Below are 17,763 nucleotides of genomic sequence, written 5' to 3' on the forward strand. Positions count from 1 at the left end.
TTTATAAAGATGCATTGTTTTGTTTTTTTAAGATTTTATTTATTTATTTGACAGAGAGAGACACAGCGAGAGAGGGAACACAAGCAGAGGGAGTGAGAGAGGGAGAAGCAGGCTTCCCACGGAGCAGGGAGCCCGATGTGGGACTCGATTCAGGACCCTGGGACCATGACCTGAGCCGAAGGCAGACACTTAACGACTGAGCCACCCAGGCGCCTCAGTCATCAGACTTCTTAAGATGCACATTGAAACCTAGAAAACAGTGGAACACTGCCTTTTAAGTTTTGAGGGAAAATGATCCAACCAAGAATTCTATACTCACCCAAGTCATTAACCAGGAGTGAGCGTACAATAAAGATAATTTCAAAGATGTGTGTCCTCGACAAATTTGCCTTGGATACATACTTTCTCAGGAAGCTCCTGGAAATGTGCTTATCAAAACAAGGGAGTAAACTTTAAAAAACATTATCATCAGGATAATGATGAAGGAACATCCCAAAGTCACAGCTGTGCAACAGATATAGGGAATAACCGTTCTAGATCAGAAGAGGCCTTTGGGAAATATTTCTTAAAGAAAATGATAAAATTATTGATGTATTTGAACCATACTTAAGAGGAGAGCTTTGCAGTTGGGGCAAAATTTGGGATTGAATTAATCATAAATTTACAGACATTTAAGGAAACAAACAAGACAAGAATCTTCAACTACAAAGAAAGCAAAAACTTGTGAAGAAAACAAAATTAATCCAACATAGTTTAAGCTACTTATAGTGTTTCCTTAGTCCCACTAATATAAACACAATAACTCAATCTAACCAAAATTACAATCTATATTAGAAGGATTGGAGATAAGAAGTATGAATAGATGAGAAGCTAAATTCTCATCTTCTAATTGAATATCAATAACCGATGCCTAAAATTGAAGTATTAAGAAGTAGCAATACAGGTAAGTTATTTAGAGATATAGAAGAATAGAGCAAATAAATCAGCTGCAGAATTTGAAAGTGACTACCTTTGGGGAATGAAAGGTACCTGTATGTACAGGGGTTGGAGAGGCGGCAGTGCAGGGGATTTTTATTTTTTTTTTGTCTTGGTATAATACTATTAAATTATTTACGTGCCTATATAACTTTGCTAAAAATAAAATATAAATTTAAAAATTGATCTTTCTTCAAATCATACCTCTACTTGTGGTGGGCTTAGTATAGCATAGATGATATAGACTTATTGAATCATACTTGTTGAATCACCTGAAAGTAATGTAAGTGACGTGATGAGCACTGGGTGTTATATGCATCTGATGAATTACTAAACACTACATCTGAAACTAACAATGTACTATATGTTGGCTAATTGAATTTTTTAAAAAAAGAAAGTAATGTAACACTGTATCTCAACTATACTTAAAAAAAGGAAAACAATATAAATAAAATAAAAATTAATCTTTCTTATAATAAGTAGAAATTAAAACAAAGAAATAACATATTTGCCAAGTTTTTACATATTTATTATATGTTGATTAGAATATCATGTGACATTCTCAGTACCTGTAAAAGCAGAAATTGCTTTTCTAAACATTTCTAATATTTCTAAAAAAAACCAATTTGACAGTATACATCAAGAGACTTAAAAATGTTTATTTCCTTTGACCTAGTAATTCCCCTGTTGGAAATCTCTTAGGGATCTACTTAGGGAAAGAAAGAAAGATAAGACAGAAATACATCAATTTTTCAATTTTGTTCTCTCTGCAATTTTTTCCAAATAATCTATACTGAAGAAAGATACTTTCATATTCAGAAATCAGAGCAGTAGACAGTTTTAATTTTAAAAATCCTGGTCCTTACAACAGAGAAAAGCTACATATTGACACAGCCCCAGGTCGGGTTAAGACTGCCAAGAGTTGAGTCTGGATGAAGGCTTACACGGCCATCCGGAAGTGCGAGTCATTCAGGTGCCATGCACAAGAGGACCCACACAAGTACTGGCTGTGTTCATGGTCACTGCTGGTGATTGCTCAGGAATCTCTCAGGGAAGAAGGAGAGGGCTTTCCCATTGCCTAAAAAAGGAACTCCCTTCCTGGAAGAGAATTCACAAATAGTATAAGTGATAAGAAATCGCTTTTTATTAGGTAGAAAAGTGATCGAGATGGTGGTAGGAGCTCCACTAAATACCTCTGAACCAGTTTTTAGCACTTTAACTGTGTCTTCTAAACCTGCTGGAGCACTCAAACTCTCACACGAAACATGTTTGCTTTCAAGTTGTCTTTCTCTTTTTTGTCCAGTGCTGTGAAATCTGCTAATCTTGATGTACCAAGTCTCTTAACATTGAGTTACTCTAAAAGATGTATGTATTTCATTGGTATAGGGTATGGAGAAAGGATAAAGAGAAAGAAGAATTTAAATTGATTTTTAGAATGCTTTCCTATGTTTATCAGTTGAAAGAAAAGGTAGAAAAATCAATTATTTGGATACCATTATGCTCCACCTGCACTCAGCCATTTGCTGTTCTCCCAAGAAACTATTTTAATTCTGGTCACATGAATTCGCACACTTTGTTCCTTTTCTCTGGAACATCCTAGCAAACTTTTTCTGCCTGATAAACTCTACTTGTCTTTCAGACCAACTTGAAATGTTCCCTCCAATGTGAAAAATTCCATGACTCCAGGAAATAACAATCATGATAACTACAATTTAATGAGCTGCCTGTACCTTACCCAATTCTTATACTATCCAATAAGCAAGGGTAGTTTTATCCTCACTTTACAGAAGAGAGGACTGAGGTTTAAAGGACTTGAATAACTGGCTGAAGGGCACGTGACTAGACTTGAAACCCAAATCCAAAGCCAGGACTTCCTGCCTCTGAAATCTTTTATTATTATTATTGTTTTTGCAATCTCCATCACCTACCGATCATTCGGATTTATATTTGTTTACATGTTTATCTTCCTCAATGGACTGAGTCTTCATTCCTTCTGAAAGATAAATTGTCTTTTTTTGGAGGGTGGCATTTTTACATATAAAAATCAGATTTAAAATTTCTAGTTTTTATTAACATTCTTTGACTCTGCACTCCACAGGCAAGATGCTCAATCATAGAAACCAGATGTGTTTTACTCATCATTGAATTGAGCACCTGTCACTGTGTCTACCACAGAAATTGCTCAATATATATTTTTGAGTGAATAAACTGACAAATGAGTGTGCAAATGAACAAAGAATGAAGCAGGAAGAGTGAGATCCAGTTCCTAGCCAAACAATACTTTTTTACTTTCACTGTCCTCATTGTCTGAATAGACAGTGATAGCTTAAGTACGTGTGAAATATACTCCCACTATCAATAACTGTGTTCACGCACATGAAATCTGTATCCTAAGGGAATCTCAGCATGTTGGCAGTATGGGTTAGGGACAAGTTTTACCTTCTTATAAACAAAGATACTGAGACCTCAGAATACTCTGTAGAGATGTCAGATTCTGTATGTCATACATATAGGTATTTTCTAACTAGAGCGCGAGTAGGCACTTTTAAGCTCTGGGCCTCAAGCCAGTGTGGTTCACGTTTTGTCACTATAGGATCTCCGTGTAATACAACTTCATTTTGGTGGTCTTATGAAGTATTCCTAACTTTTGAGCTATTAAAAACTGACCACATAAGGATAATATAAAAGATTGCACATATTACAAGATACTTAGCCTGTAAAGAATTATACTGTAGTTAGGATAAATTAATACATCTTTTTATTTGATAACTTAAAAAGTTCTTGAAGTCTAGAAATCGTGGGGTTTTCATAGAAAAGAAAGTCCATGTCCTGTTTTTCTTTTTAAAATTAAAACCCATGACAAAAAAGAAATAATAGGTAGCAGAAGGTATTAAATGATTTCTTCTGTAAAAACACAATCCCACATCAAATTTAAATACGAAAGAATAGGCAAAGGGATAATAGCACTGACTTTAGTTTTAACCCACAAAAGGCAGGAAATTGAGTGAAATCAGTTTTTCCTCTGATCTTATGTGGAAAAAAATATGTCATATGGCAAACCCATATGAATCCAATCTGTTTGGTTTATTCATCCCTGTAGTGACATTCAGACTCCAGAATATCAGAAACCTAGTCAATATTTCAGTACCATCATAGAGACCAGAAATGTGGATGACTTCGTCCATTTCAAAAAAAAAAGTCCTCATTGGGACAGGGTATTGATCATTTATCTTTCTCTCTTTTCAGAAACCCATGGCTATTTTCTGCCTTTCAACTCACTTTCCATAAAGGCATATTGTCTCTTCTATCCTCCATAGAATGAGAAAGAGAAAGAAGAAGAATCAGTGTCTTACAAATAAAAATGTCTCCATGCTCCCCCAGCACTTTGGGACATGACCAGATAAGCAGTGACACTACTGATCATTGATCTTTCCTGACCCTCTCTTTCCTGTCTCTCCAGTCTCATTTCACACTGTTCTCCTGCACACACCCCCTCTACTGTAACCTCTGTGCTGTATTCCTCTGAGTCTGCACCTCTGTCCATGTGATCTGTCTGGGACTCCCCATCTAGTCATTCCTTCCCTCCACTCCACCCTTGCTCCTTCTTCACACCTAATTCTTCCTGTTTTTTGGATATATCAAGAATATCCTCCTATAGGTTAGCCTTCCAACCCCAAGACCAAATTAGATGTCTCTGCATTCTGTATGTGCTGTTGGAGCCCTTATCATAGGGGGTACACTTGGATTGTTTGTGTCCAGCCTCTTATCCATTGTTTAGTGTCTACTTCACGTTCAATAAATATTTGTTGAATGAATCAAGAAATCAATGATTTTCCATTAGCAAAGTGAATGAGGTAGATTTCTTAGAACAGAATCTGAAAAACACACAGGGAAAATTAGGACAACTTTGTTCGAGGAAAAAGTACTTGGACAGAGACCACCTTTGAAATTATATGCTTGGGTCTCTCTTACATTCTTTATGAAACAGGAATATTAATTCTCAGATCCTATCAAAGGAGGTCTAGTTGCCAAGGAACCAAACAAATTGGTATAAAATGGACTTTCCTTTTAAGATTTTATTTATTTATTTATTTATTTATTTATTTATTTGTTTGTTTGTTTGTTTTGAGAGAGAGAGTGAGCAGGATGGGGAGGAGGGGAAGAGCAGAGGGAGAAGCCGACTCCCAAGGACCCTGACTCAGAACTCGATCCCAGAACCCTGGGATCATGACCTGAGCTGAAGGCAGATGTTTAACCGACTGAGCCACCCAGGTGCCCTAAAATGGACTTTCTTTATACGAGATCCCAGATCATAGATTTTAAGGACAGTATTATGTTGAAATGTCCCAATAGCCAATAGCTTTCAAATACTGATATGCAGGATGTCATATGATTAAAACAGTATGAGACAAAGGAAGAAACAGGATTTCTAGGTTATCAGTGTACTTGATATTCTTTGACAGAATATTTTATTGATATATACTTTCTTTTTTTAATTTTATTTTATTGTTTTGTTAATCACCATACATTACATCATTAGTTTTTGATGTAGTGTTCCATGATTCATTGTTTGCGTATAACACCCAGTGCTCCACGCAGAACGTGCCCTCTTTAATACCCATCACCAGGCTAACCCATCCTTCCACCCCCCTCCCCTCTAGAACCCTCAGTTTGTTTCTCAGAGTCCACAGTCTCTCATGGTTCGTCTCCCCCTCCGATTTCCCCCCCTTCATTTTTCCCTCCTGCTATCTTCTTCTTCTTCTTCTTTTTAACATATAATGTATTATTTGTTTCAGAGGTACAGGTCTGTGATTCAACAGTCTGACACAATTCACAGCGCTCACCGTAGCACATACCCTCCCCAATGTCTATCACCCAGCCACCCCATCCCTCCCAACCCCCCACCACTCCAGCAACCCTCAGTTTGTTTCCTGAGATTAAAAATTCCTCATATCAGTGAGGTCATATGATACATGTCTTTCTCTGATTGACTTATTTCGCTCAGCATAATACCCTCCAGTTCCATCCATGTCTTTGTAAATGGCAGGATTTCATTCCTTTTGATGGCTGCATAATATCCCATTGTGTGTGTGTGTGTGTGTATATATACACACACACAATGGGATATTATATATATATATATATAATCCCCATTATCCATTTATATATATACATATATATATAATCCCCATTATCCATTTATATATATATATATACACACACACACACACACCCCATGATGTACACTTTCTTGACAATTATTTCCTGATCTTATTTTCCAAGGAAATGTTAGCTTTAAAGTGTTTATTCTGCAAAGAAAAGTTTGTGATATGTTATTTACATTACAAATGTGAATAGTAAACCACATTTATCCTTTGTGGCCAGGGAATGAAAGGAGCCCCATGTGCAGAAAGAAGTAAAACTCCCAAAATATGAAAATTAAGTATGAGTGAACTTGAATTGGATGTATAAGGCAAGCATAGAATGTTCTGACTTTTCTTTCTTTAGTAAAACTTATTTATTTCCTGTTATGAAAGTGGGGCACTGTGCGGACATTTTTACAACTGAAATGCTCCTTACTCTTGGAAGTCAGGCTGTATGTTGGAAGGATAGGAAACAAAGCCAGTGCCTAAAAAGAAAACAAAGCAAGGAGAGGGGATTATCACTAATGGATGGATTGATTCATGGGTTACTGATTCTTGGATTTAAAACATTTTTAAAAAGTTATTTGGTAAACAAGTAAAAGCAGATAGTTTATTGATATTTTCAAGAGGAGTAAAAAGTAGTTTAAAAGAGACTAAATCTATATTAACAAATCACCACGTTGTGCAAGATATTGAGTATCCATTGCCAGTAGATTTATGGCCTGTTCCCAGGTATTTCATTCCCATCTGATTCATTGTGATAAAATACTGGGGCATGAGTAGCTTATAGGACCTGACAGCAAACTCCACTTTCACAGCGTCTGCATCGGGCTGTGTGGTTTTTTTCTAAGAGGCTGTGTAGTGTACCCAGCACCTTGCACAAAGTGGACCAATGAGAGCTCGACCAGGGCTTTCTGATGGGAGCCCACGAAGTTCACTTGAGAGAGTACCAAGAATGTAAATGTCACACTGGCTAACTGGCCTACTAATTGATTTAAAAAAAAAAAAAAAAAACCTTTTCTAATATATTTAAACAAAATTTTATATTTTGAAGGGGGCATGACAGCATATTTTGGGATCTTCAAGCTGGATTTTTATTTCTTGACAGACTTTGTTCTTGTTTTTGTTTTTAATCGAGGTATAATTGATTCATAACATTATATTAGTTTCAGGTGTACAATATAATGATTCAATAGTTGTGTATATTGTACAGTGATCACCACAATAAGTCTAGTTAACAGTCTGTCACCTTACCTTGTTACGAATTTTTCTTTGGCTTGTGATGAGAACTTGTAAGATCTACTCCCTTGACAACTTTCAGATAAGCAATAGAGTATTTTTTTTTCTTTCTTGTGGCATTTATTTATTTTTTATTTTTATTTTTACCTTTTTAAAGATTTATTTATTTATTTGAGAGAGAGAGAGTTGGGGGGAGGGGCAGAGGGAGAGGAAGAGAGAGAATCTTAAGCAGACTCCACGCCCAGCGCCAAGCCTGAGGAGGAGTTCGATCTCACAACCCTGAGACCATGACCTGAGCCAAAATCAAGAGTCAGCTGCTTAACCAACTGCACCACCCAGGTGCCCTTATTATTTTTTATTGAGGTATAATTGACATACCATATTAAATCAGTTTCAGGTGTACAACTGTGATTTGATATTTATATGCATTATGAAATGATCACCATGATAATCTCATCTGAGATTTTGTCTCTTTGTCAGCCTCTCTCTTCTCTCTCTCTCTCTCTCTCTCTCCCTTCTCTGTCTTCCCTCCCTTTTTTTTTCTTTCTTGGTAGGTACCAAGAGAAAAATATAATTTCTCATGATTATTAATGACAACAACAAAACACTTCGGTTTTGGACACAATCCCGGTCAGATTTTTAGTTTAAATAACCCCTTCCTTGGAATTACCTTAGAATTAGTTTCTTACTCCCTCACTGCTCTTTTTGTACTTCTGAGTGATCTTCAATTTAAAAATAAGGATTTCAGTTTTGTACTAAAGAACTAGTTCTATCCTATTCTCCCTTATTTTTAACTTCTTTTTCATTCCCCACACCTCTGCCACTGCCATCTTTTTTCTTTTCTATTTATAAGGGAGTAACTGAAACTGACTTGCTCAGAGGCTGCTCTGGGTGTCAGAATAACTTGAGACAGAATGGTTTGAGTCAGTTATGGGTGGTTTTGATCGCATATATCCGCTTTATAAACTGCCATTCATAATAGATCACTTCCTAACCTGACCCTGGCCCTGGCCCATCTTAGAAAAATTACTAGCATAATTACTGGTTGAAACCTAGACTCATGTCTTGAAGTTTACTAGTCTGAAGAAAAATTTCCAGAGGCATTATAATAAGGAAATTTAATTAAGAGCTCATGTTGACTCAGGAATATTATGTACAGCATTGATCCACAGTGTAGCTAATAAATTCATTATGCTGCAAATTATACGTGATTTGTTAGTACATTGGCCAATAAGAATGAAATCTGTCTCAACAGGAATGTTGAAAGAGGCAAGGCAGTGAAACTTTCATCTCCACTGGGAGTGAACGAACTTGCCAAATTGGGGCTATCAATCATAGTAAATGTGTGCAAAACAAATCATACATCTTCCACAGTTCATTGTATTCATCAGCACTTTTGAAGTCAGCAATCCAAACTAGTCACTTTCGGCCAAGTTTTCAATAGCCTGTGGTTTAGGCAATATGCCTCAGCTGTCTTTTTCCAGGGTGTGTTCTCAGGTAATTGGATGCCATGGGCCAGTGTCAACCAAATCTCAAGTGGCAAAAGGGTGGCCTCGTGTATTTTTTTTTCAAGCTTTTATTTATATTCCAGCTAGTTAACATACAGTGTAATATTAGTTTCCGGTATAGAATTTAGTGATTTATCATTTACATATAACACCCAGGGCTCACCATGGCAAGTGCTCTCCTTAATCCCCATTATCCATTTAACCCACTTCCCCTCCAGGAACCCTCAGTTTGTTCTCTGTAGTTAAAAGAGTCTTTTTCCTGGTTTGCCTCCCTCTCTTTTTCTTCCCTGCTATGTTCATCTGTTTTGTTTCTTGAATTCCACATATAAGTGAAATCACATGGTGTTTATCTTTCTCTGACTGACTTATTTTGCTTAGCATAATACTTCTAGCTCCATCCATGTCATTGCAAATGGCAAGATTTCATTCTTTTTGGTGGCTGAGTAATATTCCATTGTGTATATATATCTATCTATATATATATATAAAACCTCTTCTTTAGCCATTCATCAGTAGATGGACATTAGGGCCCTTTCCATAGTTTGGCTATTGTTGATAATGCTGCTGTAAACATCGGGGTGCCTATATCCCTTCGAATCAGTATTGTTGTATCCTTTGGGCCAATCCCTTGTAAAATAGTTGCTGGATCATACAGTAGTTCTGTTTTTAAAAATTTTGAGGAACCTCCATACTGTTTCCCAGAGTGGCTGCACCGGTTTGCATTCCCACCAACAGTGTAAGAGGGTTCCCCTTTCTCTGCATCCTTGCCAATGTCAGTTGTTTCCTGTGTTGTTAATTTTAGCCATTCTGACTGGTGTGAGGTGATATCTTATTGTAGTTTTGATTTGTATTTCCCTGATAATGAGTGATTTCGAACATCTTTTCATGTCTATTAGCCATCTGTCTGTTTTCTTTGAGAAAATGTCTATTCATGTCTTCTGCCCATTTTTTAACTGGATTATTTGTTTTTTTGGGTATTCAGTTGTATCAGTTCTTTACATATTTTGGATACTAACCCTTTCTCCGATACAACATTTGCAAATATCTTCTCCCATTCCCTAGGTTGTCTTTTAGTTTTGTTGGTTTCCTTCACTGTGGTTTCCTTCATTGTGCAGAAGCTTTTTATATTGATGAAGTCCCAGTAGTTTATTTTTGCTTTTGTTTCCCTTGCCTCAGGAGACTTCTAGTAAGAAGTTGCTATGGCCGATGTCAAAGAGGTTATTGCCTGTGTTCTCCTCTAGGGTTTTGATGATTTTCTGTCTCACATTTAGGTCTTCCACCCATTTTGAAATTACTTTTGTGTATGGTGTAAGAAAGTGGTCCAGTTTCATTCTTCTGCATGTGGCTGTCCAATTTTCCCAACACCAGTTACTGAAGCGACTGTCTTTTTCTCCATGGGATAGTCTTTCCTGCTTTGTCGAAGATTAGTTGACCATATAGTTGTGGGTCTATTTCTGGGTTTTCTATTCTGTTCCATTGATTTGTGTGTCTGTTTTTGTGCCAGTAACATAGTGTCTTGATCACTACAGCTTTGTAATATAACTTGAAGTCTGGAACTGTGATACCCCCAGGTTTGCTTTTCTTTTTCGAGATTGCTTTGGTTATTTGGGGTCTTTTGTGGTTTCATACAAATTTTAGGATTATTTGTTCTAGCTCTGTGAAAAATGCTGGTGGTATTTTGATAGGGATTGCATTAAATGTGTAGATAGCTTTGAGTAGTATAGACATTTTAACAACATTGTTCTTCCAATCCATGAGCATGGAATGTCTTCCCATTTCTTTGTGTGCTCTTCAGTTTCTTTCATCAGTGTTTTATACTTTTTAGAGTACACATCTTTTACCTCTTTGGTTAGGTTTATTCCCAGGTATCTTACGGTTTTTGGTGCAATTGTAAATGGGATTGATTCCTTGATTGCTCTTTCTGCTGCTTCACTATTGGTGTATAGAAACGCTACAGATTTCTGAACCTTGATTTTGCATTGTGCGACTGTATTGAATTTGTGTATTATTTCTAGCAATTTTTTGGTGGAGTTTTTGGGTTTTCTATATAAAGTACCATGTCATCTGCAAATAGTGAAAGTTTGACTTCTTCATTGCCTATTTGGATGCCTTTTATTTATTTTTGTTGTCTGATTGCTGAGCCTAGGACTTGCAGTACTATGTTAAATAACAGTGGTGAGAGTAGACATCCCTGTCTTGTTCCTGACTGTAGAGGAAAAGCTCTGTTTTTCCCCACTGAGGATGATATTAGCTGTGGGTTTTTCATATGTGGTATTTATTAGGTTGAGGTATGTTCTAGCCCTACTTTGTTGAAGGTTTTTATCATGAGTGGATGTTGTACTTTGTCAAATGCTTTTCCTGCATCTATTGAAAGGATCATATGGTTCTTATCCTTTCTTTTATTAATGTGGTGTATCACGTTGATTGATTTGCAAATACTGAACCACCTGTGCAGCCCAGGAATAAATCCCATTTGATCGTAGTGAATTATTCTTTTAATGTACTGTTGGGTTCAATTTGCTAGTATTTTGTTGAGAATTTTTGCAACAGTGTTTATCAGGGATATGAGCCTGTAGCTGTCTTTTTTAGTGGAGAGTCTGTCTGGTTTTGGAATCAGGGTAATGCTGGCCTCATAGAATGAGTTTGGAAGTTTTCCTTCCATTTATATTTTTTGGAATAGTTTGAGAAGAATAGGTATTAACTCTTCTTTAAATGCTTGGTAGAATTCCCCTGTGAAACCATCTGGCCCTGGACTTTTGTTTGTTGGGAGATTTTTGATTACTGATTCAATTTCTTTACTGGTTATGAGTCTGTTCAAGTTTTCTATTTCTTCCTGTTTCAATTTTGGTAGTTTATATGTTTCTAGGAATTTATGCATTTCTTCCACATTGTCCAGTTTATTGGCATACAATTTTTCATAATATACTCTTACAGTTGTTTGTATTTCTGTGGTGTTGGTTGTTACTTCTCCTCTCTCATTTGTGATTTTATTTATTTGGGTCCTTTCTTTTTCTTTTTGATAGTCTGGCAAGGGGGTTATGAATTGTATTAATTTTTTCAAAGAATCAGCTCCTGGTTTCATTAATCTGTTCTATTGTTTTTTGTTTTTTTGGGTTCTATATCATTTCTCTCTGCTCTAATCTTTATTATTTCCCTTCTCCTGCCGGCTTTAGGCTTTGGTTGTTCTTTTTCTAGCTCCTTTCAGTGTAAGTTTAGGTTGTATATTTGAGATTTTTCTTATTTCTCGAGGTCAGCCTGTATTGCTATATACTTCCCTCTTAGGACCACTTTTGCTGCATCCCAAAGGTGTTGGACCATCGTGTTTTCATTTTCATTTGCTTCCATGTATTTTTTTTTAATTTCTTCTTTCATTTCCTGATTGACCCATTCATTCTTTAGTAGCATGTTGTTTAACCTTCATGTTTTTATGGTCTTTCCAAATTTTTTCTTGTGGTTGACTTCAACTTTCATAGCTTTGTGGTCAGAAAATATGCATGCTAGGATCTCAGTCTTATTGTACTTGTTGAGGCCTGATTTGTGACCTAGTATGTGATCTATTCTGGAGAATGTCCCCGTGTGTACTTGAAAAGAATGTGTAGGGGCACCTGGGTGGCTCAGTCATTAAGCGTCTGCCTTCGGCTCATGTCATGATCCCAGGGTCCTGGGATTGAGCCCCTCATCCGGCTCCCTGCTCAGTGGGAGGCCTGCTTCTCCCTCTCCCACTCTCCCTGCTTGTGTTTCTGTTCTTGCTAACTCTCTCTGTAAAATAAATAAATAAAATCTTTAAAAAAAAAAGAAAGAAAAGAATGTGTATTCTGCTGCTTTAGGATGAAATGTTCTGTGTGTATCTGTAAAGTCCATCGGGTCCCGTGTGTCATTCAAAGCCATTTTTTCCTTGTTGATCTTCTGTTTACATGCTACATCCATTGCTGTAAGTGGGGTGTTAAAGTCCCCTGCTATTATTGTATTATTATGAATGATTTCCTTTATGTTTGTTATTAATTATTTTATATATTCAGGTGCTCCCATGTTGGGGGCATACATATTTACAATTGTTAGATCTTCTTGTTAGATAGTCCCCTGTGTTATGATATAGTGGCTTTCTTCATCTCTTGTTATAGTCTTTGGCTTAATATGTAGCTTCTCTGGGGGTGCCTGGGTGGCTCAGTCAGTAAAGCATCTGACTCTTGATCTCTCAGCTCAGGTCTTGATCTCAGGGTTTTGAGTTCAAGCCACATGTTGGACTCCATCCTGGGCATGGAGCCTACTTAAAAATTAATTAATTAATTAATTAATTATATAAAATCTCGTTTGTCTGATGTAAATATTGCTACTCCAGCTTTCTTTTGACTTCCACTTGCATGATAATTGTTTCTCCATCCCCTCAATTTCAATCTGCAGGTGTCTTTAGGTCTAAAATGAGTCTCTTGTAGGCAGCATATAGGTAGGTCTTGTGTTTTTTTATCCATTCTGACACCCTGTGTCTTTTAATTGGAGTGTTTAGTCTGTTTACATTCAGAGCAGTTACTGATAGATATATATTTATTGCCATTTTATTACTTATTTTGTCATTGAATCTAGAAATTTTCTCTTTCCTTTCTAGTCGTTGTCACACTTGGTCTTTCTTTCTCACTCAAAAAGTCCCCTTTAGTATTTCTTTCAGGGCTGGTTTAGTGGTCATGAACTCATTTCGTTTTTGTTTGGGAAATTCTTTATCTCTTCTATTCTTAATGATAGCTGTGCTGGATAGAGTATTCTTGGCTGCAGATTTTTCCCATTCAGCACATTAAATATATCAGGAAGGGTGGCCTCACTTACAAGGAAGGACATCACATCTTCAAATTCATTGTCTTAAAAATCAGATCATTGTCTAAAAGGTCTCTTAGAATCACTTAGAGCTTGAATTCATGAACAGATTACAAGACAAATTTCCCAATATGTACTGTGCTAATAATACTCATTATGTAGGCAAGAAAGTACAATGAGTGTCACTTATGTATATCTATGTGTGTATGAGGTGTGTATACATAGTGGGGGCAGGAAAGAATGCTCAAATATGAAATAATTTATTTATTGTCACTGTTCTGATCACCTTTTAAAAAAATGCTTTATTTGGAAACAATTCCAAACTTAATGGATAGCTTCATGAATAGTAGAAAGAATACATGCATACCCCTCACCGTTGGCGACATCCTCTTTCATGTGCTTTATCTCTCTCTGTTTACACACACACACACACACACACACACACACACACACACACACACACTGTTTTTCTTCTCTGACCCACCCTAGAGAGAGCTATATACATCATGGCCCTCCATCCTCAAACTCCCCAGTGTATACCTCCCAAGAACAAGGACACTTTTCCTTATAACTACATTACAGTCTCAAACATCTGGTTGCCTTTGAATGTTTCAGGATGACTTATTTATTTATACCTTTTACCTCAAATTCTAACCCAGATACTGATACTGAAACTGGGAGAAGGAGCAGCTGAATTACCTTGAAAAAAAAAAAAAGTCATGTCACTAACATTTTAAATTTTGCAAACAAATATTATATGTCAACATGTGTGAAATGACTGGTTTTAGGGAGATTTGATAAGTTGATACAAATAGAGATTCCCCTTAATTAACAAATCTTCTCTGTTTAGTGAACTTATCAATGGCATTACCGTTAGCTGGCATTCACTTGGACAGACAGAACATCTTGTCTTTCTGTATTTTTGATCCTGTTTTTCTTTTTGTGATCAGACAGCTCTAGGTTTTGAAAGACTGAAGGAGTTTCTATTTAGACAATGCCCTTGCCTAGTTGTGTGTCAGTGAGCAGTAGAGAAGTGGAGAGGGTACTGGCGAGTGGGTTCTAGAAAGCTGGAGTCCTGTGGGGAACCATCCTAATACAAACCCCAGCTGTCCCTTCACTGAGACCGATAATGGAAGGTCTCTCCCAAAATGGTTCCTACAGCTATTTTTATTTCCTAACTTAATTTTAAAAATGCAAGTTTACACTACTATGAACAAATAGAACGAAGATTTATGTCCATAATCTATGGAGCTAATTTTGATAACACATTTCTGACAGTTGCGATTTCTTTTCAAAGGAAGCTTGAGCATGCATATTCCTCTCCACCCAAGTATGTCCAACAATATGTTTCTGTATTGCAGGATCTAAGTGAAAATGACAGTGCTTTAGGGATTTAGAATGGGCAGCAGTAGTCACTGTAGGAGGAGAGTGTGATGCTGGAGCCATTTATGAAAAACAGGTCCCTTGGTAACAGGTCCCTATGGTAAACAGGTCTGTTGGTGGACAATATAGATGCACAGTACTGCAGAATCATCCAGGAGACTACGTGTACACCCAGCGTACACAAAGAGATGAGCCTCAAATGTATGTAAATCACAATTTTACTACACCAGGCAGATTCTTCATTTATTCATTCAACAGATTTATGTTGTGGGGCACTGTTCCAGAAGCTGGGGATTTGGTAATAAATAAGTAGGCCATGCTCTGTAACCTCATGGAGGTTACACATAAAATGTTTTGCCTTAAAATATTGTACAATCAGAGATATTTGTGCACTGACCATATGATCACAGTATGTCATTTTATAAACCTTTCAGACATGACTTGGATCTGCAAGAATTTAGTTTTAAAGCTGTTGGATTTGCAGGAGGAGAGAACATTGGCTTTAAATGATAAATCACAGAAAGAATTTTGAAAAGACCCTCCAGCTTTTAATGATTTAACAAGAGCAATGTGCTCAGAGACTGTTGAGTCAGAAAAAAATATGTAAACATTCATGTATTCAAGTGTATAAATGAGTGGGAGAGGGGACCAAAGGAGAACCTCCCTCCCTGAAATGACAGTGTTCTTCTTCATGGCAGGGAAACCACTTTTTGGTCCATTGCAATGGCTTCCAGGCTTGAGTGACTTTCAAATCTGGATGGAAAGACAAATATCTGAACCCCAGGGGAAACTTTAGCATGGTTCTTATAGGATTTTGTTTGGCAAATTTTCTAGAAATCATTTTGAGATAGTCCTGGAACAAGCTCTTAACTAACGATGTGTTACTACACAATATCTTTGAATTATAGTAAGCTGGCAACCAGTCGTCCAATATCTAAATTTTAGCCTGGCCTAGGTGAACACACTTTGTTAACAAGACTGAAATACAGTCTTAAATCATAGGTGAATAAGAGTTTTCTTACTGGTGTTTGTATTAGTTGGGAAAGTGTTTTACTCAAATACAGATTTAAAATAGAAGTGACTTAAAGAAGACAGATGTTCATTTCTCTATCCTGTTAAAATCTGAAAGTAGGCAATCTAGAACTAATGGGCAACACTGTTCCACAAAGACTTCAAAGACACATGCTCCTTTCCTTTTGATGCTTTAGATATGGCCTTTATTCTAACTAAATTCAACTCATGGTCCAATTTGGCTGCTCTAGTGTCAGCCATCAACTTCTTATTCTAGCCAGGAGGAAAGAGAAAAGAATGGAAAAGGACAGATAAAAGATACAGGACAGATGTCTTTTGACGACAGTTCCTGAAACCGCCACATAACACTTCTACTTTCAACCATTTATCAGAACTTACTTATATGGCAGTACCTTGCTACATAGGAGTCTGGGAATGTTCTCTATTTTAAGCAGTCATATGCTTAGGTAAATTAGGATTCTAATATAACTGAGGAAGAAAAGCATCAATGTTAGGGGACAGCTAGCAGTCTCTGCCACAGTGTTGCCTATTAATGTTCCATGTGTGTTTTTAACAATGTCAGTCTGCAGTACCATATTTGCAATGTTTGTGTAGTATGATCTTTCACTGTATGAGCTTAGTACCTACAATGTCAGGAAACTTGTGTTAAGTCCTGCCAGAATATTTTACCTGCTCTGGGTAAGGGCATAAAGACTAAATGTGCTAGACTAATGACTATTTTTCAAAGTATGTGGCAGTAAACTCCCTACCTCAAAACTTGTATGTCCACCTAGAATTGGGGAAAGGAGAAGCTGGTAGCACAAAATAAAAGTTTAAGTTCTTAAAACTTTTGGTGCTTTTCATGTTCTTACCAACTCATAACCCTCATCTAAATTTGAATTATAGGTGCATTTAGAACTTACAGTACAGAGAATCCTAAAGTCTTACGTGAGAATTACTTCACTTGTTCAAACAAGATTGCATCCCAGCAAGCATGCCAAAATTTGATAGCTACAAATAGGGCGATCTGAAAGGAGAAGGGCACAGGAGGTAATTTCTTTTAAATCTCCTGCAGTATCTTGGATTAAGGTAGACAATGGTTACCATTTTGCTGATACGAGGCAGACATGTCACTAAATAGGGGAAATGAGCAATCACAGAGCTGATTTAATTTCCACTGGGGTTTATGGAAACACCAAAACATGATGTAGCCAAATGTCCCTAAAAGTATGAAGTAATCAAATTTGTTCCATCATTACAACAAATTAAAGCCAAGCACAATTACATCCTATTAGCAAAAAGAACCTGTTAAAGTGTCATTGTTATTTACTGAATGAGTTGAGCTTTTGGATTACCTTGACCAGCCACATTTTAATTTTTGTCTATCCATTTCTTCCAAATCACATTAGAAGGCCTTAACTGATTTTGACAAAATAAGCTACCTTATTAAGGTGCAGTATAACCTGAGAAGCTTAAGTATAATTACTAGATTAGAATTTTCAAATAGATATGTCTTCTAGATTTCAGTAAATTTGGGGTTGTAATTATTAGGGATCCTTTGTTTCTTAGTATTTGCCAGGGGCCTGAGATGAAAGGAGAGAATTGAATTTAGCGAAGTGATTTTTGTTGTTGTTTTTCTACCAACACTGTCTCCAGAGAGAGGTGATTGTTCTTTCAGGAGCGGGTCCAAAGCTTCT

At 36.7% G+C, this 17,763-nt stretch overlaps 1 protein-coding gene across 12 annotated transcripts in view; it reads left to right on the top strand.

Moving 5' to 3' along the window:
• Positions 1-17,763, top strand: part of PDE4D (phosphodiesterase 4D) — a 1,488,864-nt gene that overhangs the window by 1,396,324 nt on the left and 74,777 nt on the right. The window contains exon 9 of one of the 12 annotated variants that reach the window (XM_073905442.1): positions 4,222-4,884. The exons of the other annotated variants lie outside the window; for them this stretch is intronic. Within the exon in view, the coding sequence (XP_073761543.1) occupies positions 4,222-4,292 (71 nt within the window). The 3' untranslated portion in view covers positions 4,293-4,884. Of the gene's footprint in view, positions 1-4,221; positions 4,885-17,763 lie in introns of those variants that run through there. 12 annotated transcript variants of the gene reach the window in all.

Source organism: Callorhinus ursinus, unplaced genomic scaffold (assembly GCF_003265705.2).
Source record: "Callorhinus ursinus isolate GAN/ISIS: 27379988/994484 unplaced genomic scaffold, GSC_fseal_2.0 scaffold23, whole genome shotgun sequence".
NCBI lineage: Eukaryota > Metazoa > Chordata > Mammalia > Carnivora > Otariidae > Callorhinus > Callorhinus ursinus.